This window comes from Juglans regia, chromosome 4 (genome assembly GCF_001411555.2).
Source record: "Juglans regia cultivar Chandler chromosome 4, Walnut 2.0, whole genome shotgun sequence".
NCBI lineage: Eukaryota > Viridiplantae > Streptophyta > Magnoliopsida > Fagales > Juglandaceae > Juglans > Juglans regia.
In genome coordinates this window covers 34,728,332-34,748,658 of record NC_049904.1, presented here as the reverse complement: position 1 = coordinate 34,748,658, position 20,327 = coordinate 34,728,332, and the positions used below count along the sequence as shown (strand labels likewise).

Genomic DNA, 20,327 nt, shown 5'->3' with positions numbered 1-20,327 from the left:
ATTCACTTGGGAAAGAATTCAAGAATGACGTTGAAGCCGATGCTGTACTTGAGCTATGTTTTTGCTTGGAACTTTAACGTCGGTACTGGCAAATTGGAACCTCGCTTTCTATGGTGAAATGTTGGCAAAGTTGAATTCTAAACCCTTCAGACGCATCCAATGCGTGATCGAGTCGAGAAACCAATTGAGACGGAAACTAGCTAGTGTTGGGCTTTATAAACACTACCATATTGTCCTTTATGCATACACACACTCGACCGCGATTGGGCTTCTTCGCATGCATGTTATTCCTCGTACACTCTCACAAAAAGGACAGAACAAAAGAATGCTCTTTTGTTCGCATGTTTTTACCCAGTTGCCTTGTCCCTTGTTTCCACAAGAACATGTTTTCCCTAGTTTTGATTTCGCCCGCGTCCACAGAGAAGGCAATTGTGATGTGCTGCACGGTGTCCAAAATAAGCTAAAAATGGATCTGATCAGATCAACCAGTTTGAGGCTTGGCAGCTCAAGGCATTTTTACATCCCTTGAGGGAAATTAATTTGCGGAGAAGTTAAAATCCCTCTAATAACAATACTGGCACAACCTTTATAACGAATTATCTTTTGTTAAGAGACAATATGCGTGTTCAATGCAAAATTTCTATACATGAAGGTATTATCGAAAGACTTGTTCTGTTGATTTGTTAGCATTGCGTATACCGATAACTGCTGTGGTGTGGAATTAACACCCTTGCAGTATAAACTCTTAATAATTACATATAAAAATTTCTCACTTTCTATGTTCTGCACATCTAGGGAAAGGTATTCGAAGCTTGATTGATGGCGTTCCCTTGATGGCCTGCCTAAAATAAGAGATAAGAAAATGTTCAAAACAGATTCATGAAATCTTCATCCATTTATTTTATCATTTTCTCGTAATTCTTTAAATAGTTTTGAGTGGCGGATCTTTTAATCACGTGTATGTCATGTCAATATTTTTTATACATTAATTAAAATTATAATGGTTTTTTAAACCGAAAATTAAAAAGGATAACATTAAATACAATGGGAGAAGGAGGGAAAAAAAAAAAATCTGGTGCAGGCCAGACCACGGCAGGCCCAATTCACTTTAACAAACATAAAAAAAAAAAAGGCCAGCCCAATCCTTCCTCCCCTCATGATTCATCCCTTACCTTGACAGAAACAGCAGACAACAGTGAAACTAGCCCTCCTCCTCACTTCCTCCGCACCATTCTCATCCTCATCCTCATCCTCAGAGCAAGGAGAGAGAGAGACCCTCAACAATAAACAACACAACGTAGAGGAAGAGAAAAAGTGGTTGCCGTTGGAAAAGCAGAAGCACAAAAGCAAAACATGCATTGATCAACAGTAACAACTCATACCCAAAAATTATGCAGGCTCAACTCCTTATGGCGGGAGTGGGACTCTCCCCGATCAACGGCCCCTCTTCCTCATACACTGCCCTTTCCTTCTCCTCCGCCTTCCATTCCACTCATCTTGCCGCCTCTCCATCCACCTCCACCCGACCCCAACCTCGCCTCCCCCGCTGGGTCCCACTCGTTTTCTCTTCCTCCCCATCGGCCGCCCATCTCGACCACTACGCTGTTCTCGGTCTCCCGCGGAACGCCTCTTTCGTTCACGTCAAACGAGCTTACCGCCTTCTCGCCCGTAAGGTACTGTTTATTTATATTCTGTTTGGTTGCCGGGAATCTGTGGCAAAATGAAAGATTGGTTAGGATTCTACAGTACTTGCCACATATAATAGAATTTTTTTTATAATTGGGATTTTTGGTGGCTTAAAGAATATTACTTCATTACAAGACTAAAAGCTACATCATCTTTGGTACAATAGTACATACAACTCACCCGTCTATATGGGATTTTCTAAAATCCTCTGGCAGTTGGCAAACATCAAACTAGATGCTGCGCCCAGTTGGTGAATGGTTAGTTTATAGAAGTAACTGTTTTGTTGTCTCTCATAAAGCTATATATTCACAAAAGATTACCTTTTACAAGATACATAGAGTACTTCTAAGTAGTATCTCTTTTGATTATCCCCCTCCCCTAAATTTTCATGTCAATAGTTCTAATTTTGAAAGGATGAGGGTGAAAATGAGAGAAAAATTCACTTTTGTAAAATAACGAAAGAAGGCAAAATAAGGTTACCAAAGAAGGCAAAATAAGGTTCTGGCCCCTGGGTTTATGCATATATAGTTTGGGTTTTCAATCACCCGGATAAGATATTGCTCTGGTTGGTTTTAGTTAAATTTTCCTAGGAAGCATTCGCAATTTCACAGAATAAAATGGGTGTTTTACCCCTATGACATCTAGGATGCGCGCCAAATTACTAGTGCTTGGTAATTAGCTTTTGTGGTCAGTAAACAATTTTTGTGATGTTTATGTTCTCCATGCTTTTGTATGTAGTATCAATCTTATCTGCTCTGTGTAAGAATTTACCCTGTTCAGACAGTAAATAGTGGAGCTCTAATTTAGAATGTATTGAATATGATATATGTTTGGAGAATGACATCAGATGAGAACTCTGTGAACTGTTGTAAAATGGTTGAAATAATTTGAGTTACGATGTTTTATTGAGATTTGGGATAGGAGTGAGAAAAAGTTGAATTAAAATATCATAAAGTTAAAATATTGTTATAATATTATTTTTTTTAATATTATTTTTATTTTAAAATTTGAAAAAAAAAAATTGTATTATTTTTTGTGTTTTATTTGAAAATTTGGAAAAGTTGTAATGATTAAGTAATGATTAGATGAAAATTTTGAAGATTTAAAATTATAAAGTGTTTGTATTTGAGTGATATTTGATAAGGAAATTATGAGAAATTTTGAGATGAGATGAGATAAGTTTCCCAAACAAGCCCTAACAGTTAATTAGCCCTGCTTCTCCAGAATACAGGGAGTTTCTACCAGCATATGTTTGTTCATCCATAATATCTCTGGGTTCCGTGTCTGTTTTTTTTTTCCTTGTAAAACGTTACATGCTTAATGCTTGTGACTTTTATGATAAATGATAGATGAACATGTTTATTTAGTCCATAATTTCATGTCTTATGCCTCCATGTGGCCCTGACACCTTTGTGCATGCTGCCTTGATGTCCATTATTTGGGCCTAATTCCCTTGCACTTTGTGTTGTCTCAAACATTCTCGCATGTCTCCCTGACACTCATTATATATATGCTTTTCCTTTGAAAAAAGAAAATTCCTACCTATCAAAAAAAGATCATATTATAGATTTGCAGAATTATTCTAAGGTACGTTTTTCTGCTGGATCTTCTGTAGTTGGGAAGTTTCACTCAGATAAACTAGTACCTTTTGTGAACAGTATTAGTGAGACACCAAACGTTGGTTTAATTTATGTATTTGTCTGATTTAATTACAGTATCATCCTGATGTTAGCAAAGATTTGCAATCTGGTGAGGTATTCAAGAGAATCCGTCATGCATATGAAGTGAGCAATCCTTAAGTCATCTTTTCGTTTTGTGATTTACATTAACTGTTTTATTCTAAAATTCTTTTGATCTGTTGTTCACTCCAACTTCTTATCTCTACTGCATGCAAATATTTCTTAAGTGTAGGGGAAATTTTTGACTTGTTTCAATCTCAAAATTTTTTTCACGGGTGTATAGAAGCAACTGGTGGTTTGTGCAAACAGTGTAGAAAACTCTCTTTTGTTTTTAATTTTAATTTGACCAGTTCATACTCCCTTTTTATTTTTTGACTGGAAGAGAAGAGATGGTGTAAACAGCTAAGAAAACTTTGAATTTTGAAATTTTGATTGCTTGTTTTACAATTAAGATATTTTCTGGAATGAGGAACCAAGTTCTTGATGGTGTTGGAAAGATCTTACTACCTGTTACTCCATATCACCTATCGAAAGAAATAAAAATACTGACTCCGTATTGCTATAAACTTGGCTGCAGTGCAGCGTCTTTACCAATTACTTCCCCTTCAAATAGCGCACTTCCCTCTTTCCTAAACTCTTTTATTACCTTAATTTCCAAAATCTAATGATAATATACCTGCATCCTCTATCCTCTTCTGAAGGTTTTATCTAATGAAGCAACAAGGACTCAGTATGACCAAGACCTCAAATTGCAAGAAGACACTGACAGGCGAGATAGAGGAAAATGGAACCATAGGCCTGAATGTGAAGACAGGGCAAGGATGTATAGGTGGGCTGAAGTGAGGTTAAAAATGCGACATGAGAGATATTGGGAGCGCCATAGCTCTAACATCACTGAGGAGAATCCCTCCTATGATGATTCGGATGAGATGTCTGAAGAAGGAATTATGGATCAAGAGAAAGGACCCTTCACCGAAGTGCTTAGATCTGCCTTTATATCCATATTTATTCTGCGGACCTTTGGTTCTAGATGGTCTCTCACCTTTAGTAGCCTCATGGCCATGTTTGATAGGAAGCTGGATGCAGGGTATAAGATTGGTTATGTAATTGCATGGATTTTGGGCGGGAGTGGTGGTGTTTTGCTGACTTTGTGCCTCTCTTTTGCAAGTTGGGTTTGTGGAAAAACCAGCAGCAGCATAGTTGCTCTGGTGGTGGTAGCCATGTGGGTAGCCTCCAGTCTGGCAAGGTATGCACCACTTCCACAGGGTGCTCTTCTCACTCTTCTGTACATGTCTATTAAGCTACAGGTCGAATTAAACTAAAGCTGCCAACTGCTACTTCATCTTCTGTAAAAAGAATTCTTAGTTTCTGTAAATTTTGTTCTTTAGAAAGTGGCTGTGTACATAAGCTGTTTCTGTTATCGTGTTCTGAGAGTTGTTAATTGTATATTTCCTCTCCCATTGGATATAAAAATCCAGTAGGAACTGGTTTGACAAATAGAAGGTGCAGAAATTGCAGACTGGACACTGATACTTTTTGGATCAAGATGTTGGATTCTGTTTAGATCTTTGGTTTTTCCAGTTTTTGTATTACGGACTTCAGGCTTCGAAAGCGAAAGATGCATTTGAAAATATAAAGTTCGACACTTGAGGACCAAAAAAAAAAAGACATTTTCGTATTTGCAGAATTGTACGAGGTCTACAGTGCTACGTCCTTATATCCCAGCCTCCACCCGCCGAAAATTAATGACATATTTCTCTGGTGCTGTACTAATAGATTACAGAGATAAGCCTGAAATTAGTTCCATGATAAAGTTCTAGCAGCTCTTAACGTGCTCATTCTTCCTCAGATTCCTCCATAGGTACCTCCCGCTGGCCATGTCAACGAACACCCAGAAGCATTCTTGAATCGTCTGAAGTTGAAGAACATCAAAGTCAGGGCAAAGAAACAAAAAAGAAAAGCAGCAAAATAATGAACGAACAAAAAACATAATAGCATGTTGAAAATTTAAAAAACAAAAAACCAAACGAATAGTATACCTTTTTAAGATTAAATTCTGGTTTATCTATCGTTGACGTTTTGTCAAGTGTAATGTCCTCTAAAATCTTGTCCGTCTGGGGCGAAGAATGAACTGTCTTCCATGCAAAATATGCAGCTAGCATTGCCGAGAAAAACACCAAGATGAACCTCATGGGACACATTTCTTTCAGAAGCCGGAAAGGGAAAATCTTCCGTGCCGTTTGATGAGAGAGAGAGAGAGAGAGAGAGAGAGAGAGAGAGATTAATGGGTTGAAGATTATGACAGAAGCTTCGTAATTTTTCACTGGGGAGATTTCAAACAGAGAAAAGGAAAAGGAACGAAAAGCTTTGTGCTTTAGGAGGGTAATATAGATATGTCTGGAATGCGGAAAACGCGTAGCTGGTGATAGATCGTAGAAGTTTCTTTATATGTAAAATGAAAAGAAAGAGGAAGCTTTATTTGACTGGGTGTGGTGCGTGGCCGGCCTGTGGGCCATGGCTTACAATGTCAACAGCGGTAGGCCACCTGCTACAATTGCAACGAACAAATTTGTTCGAGGTTGGAGTGGGTATGCACACAACATTTCTCTCTCCAAAATCTATCATCATCCTCATTCATTATTCATATTATTGTTGTAAAAATTAAGAAAAAATATTTGCTGCAGCCTACATCCGCTGCACATTCAATGCACTGAGTGTAAAAAAAAAAAAAAAATTATGTGAAGTGTGCGCCGGCTGTTGGATGATGTATAGCATTTTTCAAAAATTAAACCGTTTAACTCGAGCAAAAAATTGATAAGAACGATTCAGATTGTTGTAAAAATATTATTAAAAAGGTTGCGTTGATTTTCCAACTCCAAAGTGCGTTAGATGGTTGGTTTTCTATCTGTCGATTCAGACATTCTATGGATCGGTGCGAATGCACATCTTTTATACTACACTGTTTTGTAAAGGAAAAAAAATTATTTATAAGATTATATTTATGAGAAATGATAATTATAATTGTGTATAAGCGTCGTGTAATTAATTTTAAAAAAGTAAATAAATACAAAATTTATATAAAAATAAATTAATTTTTTAATAATAAACTCTACTCTTTTTTAAAATGAGTACACTCTACAATTATATGTAACATTATTCTGTACTTATTATTCATGTAAAATACTATATTATAATTAAAAGAAATCACACGATAAAAGTATCAACACACCAAATTTAACAATAAGAAAATACTACTTAATCTTTCCAGTGTACTTTAAAAAAATTTTGTTCTAGTATTTTAATTTTTTTATTTAGTAATTTTTTTTTATGAAAACAACTCATTTCATTAATGAATTGAATTTACAACTATAACTTATCAATACATGAAAAAATTCAGACTACAAGACAAATTACGCATTAGCTCTGGGGCTTCTCCACACAAATTCCTTTGTGGCGGATATTGTCTTAACTTCTCAACAAACTCTCTCCTCACAGAGAAAGTGCTCTGTAAACATAACTTGAAGGTCCATCTGTTCTCTTACGGAGGAAAAGTATGAGACCTTGCTATGAACATTAAGGGCAGGTTTGGGGGGTGAGATGAGAATTTTATATTTTGTTTAAATGTTTAAAATATTATGTTTTAATATTATTATTGTTTTGGGATTTGAAAAAATTGAATTGTTTATTATATTTTGTATGGAGATTTAAAAATGGTGTAATAATGAGATGAGATGAAATGAGAATTTTGTGTCTCATCCTACCCCTCAAACTTGCCCTAAATCCAATAGTCTATTTCTATTTTATTAAACACTAAAATAACAATAAAATACAACTAAAATACATTAACAACTAACAACTAAACTATAGAACCACAAGCACCAGTGTGACTTTGGACGTCACGCCTACCGTAGCATCGGCATCCCGACCCTTGACGGCATGAGCACCTAACTCACGCACGGACACAAACAGCCTCCACTACGCAGATAGTATCTACACGCGAGCACTGGCCGTACGTTATCACCAATCGTAACATCGCCCACCATTCTCGAATAGCTCTTGTTTTAGATTGCGTCCGATCCAAAGGCTCAACACCTCACTTGGGTCAATAAAAGAACAGAATAATAGAAAAACAACCAACAACTAAAACATTGAAATAGAATAACAAAAAAACAAAAAATGGATGAACAGTGCATGATGCGTCGGCATTGGTCATTTGGAGAAGAAAGCGACAGTCAATCTTGAAAGCTCCGGAGTCAGGGAGTACAGAGAAGTCAAGCATGGCGTCGGCAGAGGGCTCCGCAGTGGCGCGTGATGGGCATGCATTGATGAGATCCGGAACTTCATCCTGCATGTGCGGGCTACGCTCCACTCCAATGAATGCCGTATTTGATGATCTTGAAGATTGGTGACTGGCCATCATCCCGATGGGATGCATGTATAAGGGTGACGGCTAGAAAGACTCGAATGATGATCCTCTCTTATTTGGCCTAAAAAATACAAAAATAAAATTAAAAAACGCTACACAAGAAATAAAATTGATAAAGGAGAAGGAGGGGGGAGGAGTAGAAACTCTCATCCCCTTTCGTTCGATTTAAAGTTTGAGAGAGTTTAGAGAGAAGGAATATGTATTTTTTATAGAGAGAGTTCATTGTATTTGGTTATATAGATTTTTATTTAGTAATTAAATAAGTAATTATTAATAAAAATATTGGATTGTTTATTTATTTTATATATAAATTAAAATAAATTAAAATAATTTGATAAAATAAATTATAAAAACAAACGAAACCTAATGATAAATATTGAACTGACGATCACAAGCATCGCCCTTAATAATATAGGATTGACTACACATCAACCTACACTCTCCACACACTTTACGTGGCATCAGTTTTTTTTTTTTTTTAACCTACAATGTTAAGTGTGCTGCGGCTGCAGCGCACAGTAAGCTGCTGTGAATATTTTATGTAATAATATTATCGCTATTTTGTAAGATTTTCTTAAGAGTAATTATACACTCTCTACACACCATGTATTCAAATTTTTTTTTTTAACTCAATACACTAAATATGTTAAATGTGTGATAAATAATAAGCCCGATCCAAATATTTTTCCTTTTCTTAATTATATTAGCATAAAAGTTTTTTGCAAGTCATTGCCCGTCAGGGGAAGCTGTCACCAACTCCTGACCTCCAAGGCTTCACATGTCACCCCACAAAGGTAGCAAAGACAAAAATCAGATTCTGACCCAAACGAACAAACCCACGACATGGGATCGCCACAGGGTCGAATCCCCGAACTAAGGAAGGACTCGGTAACGAATCGGTGGGTCATATTCTCACCGGCAAGGGCTAAGAGACCTTCCGATTTCAAGTCCAAATCCCCTACCACCACCCAAACCCAACAGCAGCAGGACTGCCCCTTCTGCCTCGGCCACGAGCACCAGTGCGCTCCCGAGATCTTCCGGGTCCCCCCTAGCTCCGGCCCTCACTGGAAGATCAGGGTTATCGAGAATCTCTACCCGGCTCTCAGCCGGACTCTCGCTGACCCCTCTGCCCAATACCCTATCCTTAACCCAAACCCAAACCCTAACCCTAACCCTAATCCTAACCCTGGCTCCGGTGTTAAGGTTTTGGGAGGGTTTGGCTTTCATGATGTAGTGATCGAGACCCCAGTTCACTCGGTTCAACTTTCGGATTTGTCCCCCCAGGAGGTCGGCGAGGTTCTTCTCGCTTACAAGAAGCGGATCGAGCAGCTTTCCACCCACGACTCCATTAAATTTGTGCAGGTTTTGGCCGTGCTAAAAAATTCTAAATTCATGAGATTTATGGTTTTGCACATTTTTTGTGCTGACTCTCTTTTTGTTTTGAAAATGAGATAAATGAGAAAACTGTGAATAACAGTAAAATGACTTATAAATAGTAATGAAATGATTTGTGAAATAGTAGGAAAATGGTTTGAGTTAAAATGTGTTGTTGAATTTTAGGAAATGAGAGAAGTTGAATAAAAATATTATAATTTTAAAATATTGTTAGAATATTATTTTTAATATTATTTTTGTTTTAGAATTTAAAACAATTGAATTGTTTTTGTGTTTTGTTTGAAAATTTGAAAAAGTTGTAATAATTAGGTAATGATATAATGAAAATGTTGAAAATTTGAAAGTGAAAAGTGTTTATGTTTGAGAAGTAAATAATGAAAAATTTGAGATGAGATGATTTGGATTCTCAAATGGGGTCTTAATCCATGTTTTTTATTTGTAGATGGTCTTGTATGAAGTTCTGTATATGAGAGAACTTTTAGGAGTAACAATACATAAGAAGTCCTTGGAGGAGTTGTGGGGCTTGAAAGGTGTGAAGGAGAGAGCACTATATGAAGAAGAGAAGCTACAGAAAAACCATGTGATTATTGATTAGGGCTAAAAACCGACACTATCCAAAACCAATACCTCACCGATAGTTTTTTAAGGAGGTGGTGCCGATCGAAACCTACCGATTAAGGGGGAGAAAACCAACGACATCGGTCTCGGTGTGATTCCGGTTGGTTCGCCGGTTTTCAATCGATTATGCAAACACACACAAAGTTACAAACCTAGAAAATGATCAAGGTCCAAAACTCAATCACGATTCCCGATTGGTAATGGAAGCAACAAAGATGGAAAATTTCAAAAATATACTACATATTCATTGATTTATATTGTAAAATTTCATAATAAACAAACTCACAAAATCAAAATCATACCGATATAGACATGGACTTCGGAGTCATGGACGTTGGACATAGAGGTTCGCCGAGAGAGAGAGAGAGAGATTGGACGCGAGCTTCAAAGATGTCATCGAGGCGAGGTGGATCTCACCGGCAGAATGAAATAGGAGAGATGATGTGCGGTTTCCGGCTTGTGAGAGAGAGTCTGAAAGAGAAACTGAGAAAGAGAGAATCGGGAGAAGGAGGAGGGGAAGGGGTAATAAATCCTAAATCCAAACGACGTCGTTTGGTGTATTAAACCTAACGGTGCTGTTTCATATAATTTTTTTTCTAAACCTCAGGTGTAAAACGACACCGTTTAACTCAACGGTGTCGTTTTAAGCAAGATATATATAAAAAAATATATATTTGCTATTGGCCAGTTCAGCGATTTGACATTGGTTTAAACCGGAACTGAACTGGCCGATGTCGGTTTTACCAAATTCCTACCACTGGCCAATCGGTTCTCCACCGGTTCCTAACTCCGAAAGCCGGTTCTTGACTCCGACAGCTAGTTCCCGTCAGTGACAACCGGTTCGATGGGTTCCTATACACCCTTACTATTAATCTTGAAAGGGCAGTGGACCTTTTATGATATATCACATAAAAAACCCTGCCACCATCCTTCGCCCAAACCCTAAGGCACTGACCGGTGTGTGACACTCGGGTAAGACAGCCTGCCACCACCATAGACAAGACCGACAGGCTCCGGCGACTCCGCTGAGGGGCACTCCGGCGTCGGTCCTCCCTTTAGCGACCTGGAGTTTCTTAGGATCCTTTTGGTTTCGTCGACGCAAGCGGTCTTGCTTAGGTAAGACAATTGCAAATACCCACCATCGCCACGGACAAGACCGACGGGCTTAGGTGACTCCTCTGAGGGCACTCCGGCTTCAATCCTCCCTCCGACAATTGGGATTTTATTAGGAAACCGCTCCTTTGGTTTCTTCGACACAGATTTGGTGTAGTCTAGCATCAAACCTTCCTCAGATCTGCATTTTATTCTCATATAACATTTTTTCTCCTTGAGATGATCCTATGATTTGGGATCAAAGGATGACGACGCGTGACGCGGAATCGTCTCAGACGGAAGGTGAGAGGTGGTTAAAGGTGGAATAAAAAACTTTCATTTTTACGAAAGATGGAGGAAATAGTTTTCACATCTCCGAACGTAGTAAAAGGATTGCTAAGTTCATGTGTCTATGTGGGACAACAACTTCATGGGTTGCTAAGGGGATAAAGGATTGTTTAGAATTCCTCTGTCATGATGGATTACTCAGGGAGTTAAGGATGGGTAATGGAGTTCTCATCGTTCAACATCATATTAACGCAATGGGCAGTTTTTTGCAACTTTTAGAATTTTGGAATGGAAGGAGGAAAGGTTTGTTGGTGATCCCAAAAGGCGCAAATGGCATCAGATGAAAAGGTTTTCTGCATTCCATTCAAAGCGTCACTAGGTCCAAAGCCTCTGTTCTGAAGCATGCAAACAAAGGAGAGTTTGTTGATGGAAAGACAGTGGGAAGGCCTTTCTCGGTCAAAGGTGCCTCAGTGTTGAGGTCCCCGTCGTGTATCCCGTCCAAGAATAGCTCTACAACGAAAGGAAATGGTAAGGCACTTGTAGAAAACAAAGGCTGTCAGGTGACATTGAGAGAAATGGAAGGTAAGCACTATTGGTCTGAAGTCCTCAAGTTTGCCGGAAAAGGGCATTTCGATGCCGTCACAGATAGGTTCGTCGGATGTCGACATCACTGTTCATGCTGGTGTCACTCGGGACATCGGCAGCTTGTCGTCTGACTGCCCTCAGTCACTAATTGCAAATGGGGTAAGTACCTTTTTTCAAGGTTCACTTTTAGTTGAAGATGGGGGTCCTTCCAGGGTTTTGAGTACTTTGGAAGAAGTAGACAAGCCTATTTCAGAATATGAAAATGGGGTAACAGAAGGTAGTGTTTCCCCTACCTATTCTATTCCTCCTGAAGGAGCAATTAGGTCTGACAAAGTGGCACAAAAAGGGTTGTCGAGGGGTGGAACACCTACAAGCAATGTTCTCTTCAATGGAACAGCGGCACCTATGTCGGAGGTGACAGCAACAATATAGCTGTTGAGAAGGTTCGAGATTTGACGGCGGGATATGATGAGGAGGAAATTATAAGTTTGTCGTTGGTGCCTTGTAAGGAGGAATGTTTAGGGTCGGGAGTGCAGTTGGAAATTGTATCTGGGGATAATGTTCTCCTGGTTTCTCTTCCTCCAATAAACAATACAGCGGGTTCACCATCGGATTTGGTTCTGCTTAAGGTTAACACGATTCAACATTGTGTGGGGATTTCCCATGAAGGATGTGAATACCAATTTAAAACACCACTCACTGCGATTGAGGCGGGCCACTTTCTAGAAACCAAATCAAGATTTAAGAAAAGCAGGAAGTTAAAACGTCTTTTTTTGGGCAATCAACTATGACACTAAAGGAGGTAGTTCAAGTCGAGGGAAGACTAAAGGGAGGGCATTATGAAGTCATCCTCGTAGAGGGAGTTTCGGGTGGAGTATTAGTCTTACGGAAAACAAGGGATTGGGGTTGGGGATGTGTGTTCTATTCCATTCGGGCTTGGTGTATTTTGAATAGATTTCTAATTTTCACGGGCTTATTAGTCATTAGGGACTCTCTAGTATGGGTTAGGTGTTTTCTTGTATTCGTCCAGTATATTTGGTTACTCCTATTGTTATTAATATATATAATATTTTTACTTATAAAAAAAAACAATACATAAACAAATAAATACTTTTGCATTTGAGCTGTAGCTGGATTGTATTTACATGTGCGTGCCTGTGGGCGTATTTTCTTCTATCCTTTTGCAATTGAATGAAGTTTAATCTGATAGGGAATGGGCTTCTTTGTTTGAAGGTGTTTAAAAACCATGGTGCTTCAGCTGGGGCGTCTATGAGCCACTCTCACAGTCAGATAATAGCTCTTCCAGTTGTTCCTGCCAATGTATCTGCTCGACTTGACAGTATGAATGGGTTTTTCCATGAGACAGGGAAATGCAGTATTTGTGAAGTGGGAGTGGAAGACCTCTTGATTGATGAATCGACCCATTTTTTTGCAATTGTTCCATTTGCTGCTACTTTTCCTTTTGAGATATGGATTATTCCCCGCCATCACTCTTCTCATTTTCATGAACTGGATGGTGCAAAGGTAATACTCAAGTGCCATATGGTTTGAGTTATTTTTGGAGCTTGCTTGAACTGATTTTGGGTTGATATAGGCTTGGATTAGGTTGTATGGCTTGGTGTAATTGAATAACATAGCTTTAGGGTCTGTTTGGATATTTAGAATATCTCAATATATTTGTGAATAACAGTGAAATAGTTTGAGTAAAGATGTTTTATTGGGTTTTGGAAAATGAGAGAGAAAAAGTTGAATAAAAGTATTATAAAGTTATAAAAAATTGTTTGAATATAATTTTTAATATTATTTTTGTTTTGAAATTTAAAAAAGTAGTATTGTTTTGTGTTTTGATTTGAGAGTTTGGGAGAGGTGTAATGCTTAAGTAATGATTAGATGAAAAAGTTGAAGATTTGAAATTGAAATTGAAATATTTAAGTTTGGGAGAGTGATGTTTAGGAATGAAATATTTAAGAATATTTGAGAATATTTAAGAACAATTGTGTTGTCAAACAGACCTTTAATGTTTTAGTAGAAGGCTGATAAAAAGAAGAAAGAAAAGTTGAATGGAAATATAGTTGGCATCACAGGGATGGTTACAATTAATCGGCCTTTAAAGAACTCTGTAAACTCTTTTACATATGAATCTATGTGATTTGGAAACAACTTGTAGCAGCATCAATTTCATTTCAAACATGACAGTGGAACATGTTGGATAAATTAGGAAGAACATCAACAAGCCATAGTTTCTATGTTAATTTTTCTCTTTCTTTCTTGGAACCTAGTAATTCGGCTTGTAGTTTTGATGCCTATAGATTAAGATCACAGCTAAAGTAAGGGATCTTTGATTATTAGCTATAGCCTGGACTAGTCTTGCTGCGTGCACAACTTTTTTAACCTTGCATCACAGTTTAAGAACCTCACGTCATAGCTGCTGATATGTAGCTTATTCGTGATTATCCGAGACTTTTATAAACTGTTTAATGTGCACTTCTGCAGGCAGTTGATCTTGGTGGTTTACTGAAACTCATGCTTCGGAAGATATCATTACAATTGAACAATCCACCATTCAATTTTATGATTCACACCTCACCACTTCGGGTTACCAATTCAGAGTTACCTTACACACATTGGTTTTTACAGATAATTCCTCAATTAACTGTGGTAGCAGGGTTTGAAATCGGAACTGGGTGTCATATAAATCCTGTATTCCCAGAAGATGCTGCCAAAGTTCTGAGGGAAGTACAAAACTCGGAATAGGGAATTAATACAAACAATAACAAGCATTGTCTTCGGATGTTCGCTATATGTAATTATATATGCGCGCGCGCGCTCGCGCAACTACCACGTTTATATTTAACCGTAGAAAATAATCTTCACTACAACCATGTATTTTAAGTGAGAATTCCCATGGTACTTCCATGTACGTATGTTAAGTTATGAGGTTAGAGTGTTTTGCTTGGAGGCTTCCTATGATATGTTCATGACCTTATGAATGCTTCATTCCAGTATGAATCTCAGTCACATTTTTACCACTTTGGTTTTGCATAGTATTAAATCAATTGAGTACAAAGTTGTAAAGTTATAAGTTAAAGCTTTTTCGCTCGGGCTCTTTTTATGGTATTTTCATGACTTTTTATGCAAAGTTGTAAATTTGAGAGCCTCAATCCTCAATTTGAGGGGGCAAAATCATGAGGTAATCTAGCATTTTTTTTTAATGGGTGCTCGAATTACAATATTTAAAATATTACATCTACAAGCTCTCAAAATATTATCATGTGCACAATTTGTTACGAAATAAGTATTAAGAAATGGTTATATAATTTGTTTTTAGTCATTTTTACAAGGTTTGATCATTATGATTATGTTATATCAATCGTTTTTCGTCCATCTTATTTCTTAAAAATAGATGAAAAGTGATATTTGAAAAAAAAAACAATGATATAATGCCGTCAGATAATTTGGATAAAGGAGTGACAATTAAAAGAAAAATAAGAACTTAAAGTAAGCATTGCCTCAATAGTTGAAGGAAAATTATTAGTTACTTTGTTGTTTCTATCATATCATTTCCTCAATATAATATTATATATACACATTCTTATTATAAAAGAGGCAGCTTGGCTTCTACCATTGTGTAGACTAAAATACCCTTCATAGTGATTATATTATCGGTTATAATTTGCAGTAATAAGTGTTATTTTATTGTATAGTATCGGTATCTCTCATGTCAGAACTTATTTTAATCGGATTGGTATTTGCAAAAAGCAATTTTCTCTACTAATTGAATTTTTTTCCCGAGATACCCTTTTGTGGTATTTCTTTTATATATATATATATATATATATAGGAAAATAGCAATAACATTGAAACAAAGTGCATTTCAAATTGTTCCTATCAAGACATAGTCCACCACATTTCAATATTCTCTACATCCCATGCATATCCAGCCCGTATGCAGCCTTATTACCCATTCTGTGGACATTTACCACTTTGCACTCTTTAAAGTTTTTCATCAATTGTTGTATTTCTTTCAGTAAATTTCCAAAAGCTAAGAAATTCTCTCCAAATAGTTGAAGTTCATTAACAAGTAATAAGCTCTCACTTTCCATAATCAGTTACGGATACCCTATTGAATACAAAATTGTAACCCCCTAAGCACAACTAGAGCTTCAATAGATTTTGGATTTGTCACCTCATTTTCCATTTTACTACATGCTAAAATAACTTCACCCTTTTCATTTCTAAGAACAACACCCACTCCTGCTTTCCTTTGATCAAAAAATATAGCGTCATTCACATTCAACTTCAAATATCTTGGTGGAGGGGGTTTCCAGTAGCACAACAACTTTGAGTTTGTATTCATAGAGGGTTGCACCTCCTTTTGAGCTTGAGGATTCCATTCGGCGAGCTTTCAACTTTGTTTCTTAAAGAAACGAAACGTCAGGGTCTTCTTTCTTGACAATGTCTCAAAGGGTCCAAATTCCATGTGGTTCCCAAGCCCACAGGAATTTTAGCTTAAAGTTTTCATTGGTCTCGATGGGGCTGTAACACAGCCTCTGCCAATACCTTTGAGTTATTCTCCATCTTGCCTCTTGCATGTCTACTGTTCGACAAATTCTTCCTCCTATTGTGTTCAACATCTTCTTCAATCTCGGATATTTCTCTCTTTCTTCTTCATTGATTCTCACCTTTTGGATTTCCAATCCGAGCCTCCATATCTCCTTCCACCTTCTTTCTCTTTCATTTTCGGCCTTTTGCAGTTGGGTTGGTGATGAACAACAATAGTGGGCTCTCATATGTGGTTAAGTTTTGTTGTTTTGAATGTGTCTCTGAGTGGCCCAAACCCATAGACTCATATTATACATTTACAGGCATAGACTCTTCTTCCAGATTCTATGTTTGACTCTATCTTTGTTTATGGGATTCCACCTGTATTTTGGTTACTTCTAATTTCTTGCTTCCATCATCAATTGCTATCTTTTCAACCATGGATATCTCGACAGAATTTGTAACTAAAGGATTACAAGTTTTCTGCACAATCTCACTATTCCATCCCTTTGAAATCTCTTTCGTATTTGAACAGCCTGAAATTTTTGCACTTTCTGTTTCTTGTAATTTACTACTCATCGGAGTAGTCACTGGACTTGTGGTTTGATCTGTTTTCGTGTGCTATTGTCATTTCTCCTATCTATGATCACTGTAATTTCCAGCTTGTAGCCATTGCCCATAGGGAAAACCTTCCGTATCATAAGATTCACTTTCTGTCTTCCACTTCTCACACTCCCGATGGTTGTACCCCAGTTTCTCACAGCAGTAGCAGAAGTCTGGTAATCTCTCATATGTGAATCGGAGCCAACAAGGATTGTTTGTTCCAATATTTATTTTCTTCTACCGTTGGAGAGGTTTCGTTATGTCTAAAGAGATTTTAGCTCGTATAAATTCACCCCATTCCAATTCCCCTTTCTCCAAGTCCACTTCCATAACTTTGCCCAGAGATTCCCAATAAGATGGCCAATATACTCATTACGTGCCATTAGAGGCAGGACATAAATGCGAATCCAGAACAACAACTCTGTTATTTGAATTTGGTGCACTTGTTGAGTGCCATCAAATTCCTTAATCAACACTAGATTTTTATTAAACACCCATGGCCCCTCACGTTGCACCCTTTTCCTTGCCTCTAACATCCTCAAATTCATTAAGTAAAAACACCGACCCTACATCTCGAAACCTGAGAGGCGTCACAGGTCTCCATATCTTCTTCATCGTCTGCTTGAAAGCCTCTCTATTGTAATGTTTCGTTGTGAGAAGTTTAATGATCAAACAATTTTCTCCTCTTGTTATTGCATCTTCCAGCAAACTTGTCTATACATAAATCTCTTCATGCTCTTGTTTCGTAAGGGACATCTTTGCATACAGCCTCCCTAAGCCATCCACCATATCCAAATCACTCCTATTGATAAGGTGAAAAAACATATACACGGATGGGATGAAGACCTCTACTCAAGGAAGACCCAAAGAGAGGATAATTTTTTACGCTTCCTTCTATTAAGTCCTTTTTGTGGTATTTCTTACTGCAAGGTTGATGGTTCAATTTTTTCTAATTTTTACCTCCAACCCATGCCGACCCTTTTTCTCTTGCACATTTTATTCTCTCTCTCCTTTGGTTGCTCTCGTTTACATCAAGAGCTTGCCCACAAAAAAGGTCAAAGCATTTTGCCTCTAGATGTGCTCATCTAGGGTCTGAGCACTTTGCCTTCCGTGGTGCTTGTAGTCTTAGCACTTTGCCTCTCGATGTGCTCACGTAAGGTCCAAGCACTTCGCCTCTCGAGGTGCTCGCCTAGAATCTGATTGCTTTGCCTTATGAGATACTTGCTTAAGTTGTAAGCATTGTGTCTAGGGGTGTAAATTTAAATCAGGAAACCAGAAAACCAACCCGGACCTAACCCAGTTCGGGACCGGTTCCGGTTCCGATATTATGAAAATTGGCTGGACCCGGTTCGAAAACTATCTAGTTTCGATTCCGTAGTTTCTAGAACCGGATCGAACCGGTTGGAAAAAATATAAATATATAAAAATTAATTTTATATATTATACAAAATATTTTATATATGAAATTTTTATATATAATTTCATATTATAATATTAATTATATTTTATGGCCTAATAAATTCTCAACATAATATATAATATTAGTATATACTAATATATTATAAGAGTTATAGCATAATATAGTTAACTTAATATGTTAGTATTAATATGTTATATCATAGTATCATACTATGATGTTACTTATTACTATGATGTTACTTATTAGCATAATATTATAATTTATGGTAGTAACATTATAATACTATGATATATTAATATATAATATATATGATAAAAGTTATAGTATAATATATGTATAATAGTATAGTTAACTTAATATTTTAGTATTAATATCACTATTAGTATAGTATATAGTATTAGTAATAATTTAATATCAATGTATTATTATATTAGTATTGGTATAGTCTATAGTTATTTAGTATTAGTATAGTATTACCAATACCAATAATATTACTATATACTACTAGTTATAATAAATTAAATTCACTATAATTAATACTAATATATAGCTATACTATTAATCTAGTCTATAACCAATATTACTAATATATAGCTATACTAATAGTCTAATACTAATACTACTATATAGTTTATACTAATAGTTATAACCAAATCACCATAACTATATATATTTAGTATCAATGTATTATTAAATTCTTTAATGTATAACTATATGTAGTAGTAACACTATAATAGTATGATATATAGTACTGGTATATATTAGTAATAATAATATATCTATTATTTAATATAGTATTATCACTTACATATTGATATAGTACTATACGGTAGTCTATACCAATAGTATTACTATATGCTATTGAAGTATAATATATAGTACTAGTATAATATATCGTATATGTATGATAGTATGGTTACTATTATAATTTTGATAAATACATTAGTGTGTTAGACTTTATGTTATACTTATATTATACTATATAATACTTATATTACTTACATTATTATTATTATTATACTTATATTATAGTATATAGTATAATATATGTTATCCTATATATTATTCTTATATTAGTATATAGTATATTGGTACATAGTATATAGGATATATTATAACATATTAGTACATAACTTAAAAAAATCGGAAAATCGGATTAGAAATCGGTAAAATCGGAAGTAACGATTTAGGAAGATAATCAGTACGTAATCAATTTTAGAAAATGTAAAACTAGTACATTCTAATTCGGTTTTAAATTTTACCTAAAATTAAATTGGATCGACCTCTAATTGTGCCTTCCATAGTGCTCGCCTAGATTGTGAGGACTTTGTTTACCGTGCTGCTCATCCAACGGTAAGCACTTTCCCTTGCTAAGTTTCTTGTTGAGGTAGCGACCTTCATGCTCATTCAAGGTGTTGTCGGAGGTGACTAGCAATTTTTCTACCACGGTGCTAGTCGAGATAGCGAGCACCTCTACATGGTACTTGCCTGGGGCAAGCAATTTCTCTTTTATTTGTTCGATTGTGACGTATTAGGCTATAATTTTCACTTTGACGTGGATTATTAGATTACTATAAACAGGGATATTATGAGATTTTACCATTGACCCCAATTAAAGTTGGTATATTTTTAGCGTGGAGATTACGTGCATTGCATTTACAATTTACAATTTTAAATTTGTAGAGAGGTTTAGTTAGTGAGTTAAAATGAAAGAATTGAGATGAAAGTTAAATATTAAATAAAATATTATTTTATAATATTATTATTATTTTGAGATTTAAAAAAATTAAATTATTTATTATATTTTATGTAAAAAAATTAAAATTTTTTTAATAATTAGATTAAATGTGAAGAAATTTGTTAAAATTCCTTTTGTATTTAAACATCTCCTAAAAAAACATAAAATAAAAAAATAAAAAAAAATCTCCTAAATAACAAGAGAGAGAAAATGTTTAAAATAATAAATAATAAATACAAGAGAGGGAAGGCAAAG

The 20,327-nt window shown here is 36.2% G+C and overlaps 3 protein-coding genes across 5 annotated transcripts; 2 read left to right on the top strand and 1 right to left on the bottom strand.

Moving 5' to 3' along the window:
* The first annotated feature begins 1,156 nt into the window (after nucleotides 1-1,156).
* On the top strand, nucleotides 1,157-4,928 carry LOC109004311 (dnaJ protein ERDJ7). Of its 2 annotated transcripts, XM_018982829.2 has the most exons (3): nucleotides 1,157-1,673; nucleotides 3,402-3,470; nucleotides 4,067-4,910. In XM_018982829.2, exons 1-3 carry the CDS (start codon nucleotides 1,392-1,394, stop codon nucleotides 4,685-4,687), a joined length of 972 nt encoding a protein of 323 aa, XP_018838374.2. In that variant the 5' UTR covers nucleotides 1,157-1,391; the 3' UTR covers nucleotides 4,688-4,910. The 2 variants fall into 2 exon arrangements, with proteins under 2 accessions (XP_018838374.2, XP_018838375.2); XM_018982830.2 differs by lacking the exon at nucleotides 3,402-3,470 and having other exon boundaries at nucleotides 1,168-1,673; nucleotides 4,067-4,928.
* Nucleotides 4,812-5,783, bottom strand: LOC109004317. Its single transcript, XM_018982837.2, has 2 exons — nucleotides 5,405-5,783; nucleotides 4,812-5,277 (listed from the first exon to the last, which is right to left on the bottom strand). Exons 1-2 carry the CDS (start codon nucleotides 5,564-5,566, stop codon nucleotides 5,182-5,184), a joined length of 258 nt encoding a protein of 85 aa, XP_018838382.1. The 5' UTR covers nucleotides 5,567-5,783; the 3' UTR covers nucleotides 4,812-5,181.
* A 2,736-nt stretch (nucleotides 5,784-8,519) lies between these two features.
* LOC109010559 (ADP-glucose phosphorylase-like) lies at nucleotides 8,520-14,798 on the top strand. Of its 2 annotated transcripts, none has more exons than XM_018991425.2 (3): nucleotides 8,520-9,153; nucleotides 13,003-13,293; nucleotides 14,263-14,798. In XM_018991425.2, the coding sequence occupies exons 1-3, from the start codon at nucleotides 8,635-8,637 to the stop codon at nucleotides 14,521-14,523; spliced, it is 1,071 nt and encodes a 356-aa protein (XP_018846970.2). In that variant the 5' UTR covers nucleotides 8,520-8,634; the 3' UTR covers nucleotides 14,524-14,798. The 2 variants fall into 2 exon arrangements, with proteins under 2 accessions (XP_018846970.2, XP_018846971.2); XM_018991426.2 differs by having other exon boundaries at nucleotides 8,522-9,153; nucleotides 14,407-14,798.
* The last annotated feature ends 5,529 nt before the right edge of the window (nucleotides 14,799-20,327 follow it).

Bases quoted from the DNA above. Each gene is read 5' to 3' on its own strand.
- LOC109004311 (XM_018982829.2), top strand. From the start codon at position 1,392: ATGCAGGCTCAACTCCTTATGGCGGGAGTGGGACTCTCCCCGATCAAC. The intron at 1,674-3,401 runs GTACTGTTTATT...ATTTAATTACAG, and splicing joins ACCGCCTTCTCGCCCGTAAG to TATCATCCTGATGTTAGCAA. The intron at 3,471-4,066 runs GTGAGCAATCCT...CCTCTTCTGAAG, and splicing joins GAATCCGTCATGCATATGAA to GTTTTATCTAATGAAGCAAC.
- LOC109004317 (XM_018982837.2), bottom strand. From the start codon at position 5,566: ATGTGTCCCATGAGGTTCATCTTGGTGTTTTTCTCGGCAATGCTAGCT. The intron at 5,278-5,404 runs GTATACTATTCG...CTTCAACTTCAG, and splicing joins CAGAATTTAATCTTAAAAAG to ACGATTCAAGAATGCTTCTG.
- LOC109010559 (XM_018991425.2), top strand. From the start codon at position 8,635: ATGGGATCGCCACAGGGTCGAATCCCCGAACTAAGGAAGGACTCGGTA. The intron at 9,154-13,002 runs GTTTTGGCCGTG...CTTTGTTTGAAG, and splicing joins ACTCCATTAAATTTGTGCAG to GTGTTTAAAAACCATGGTGC. The intron at 13,294-14,262 runs GTAATACTCAAG...GCACTTCTGCAG, and splicing joins ATGAACTGGATGGTGCAAAG to GCAGTTGATCTTGGTGGTTT.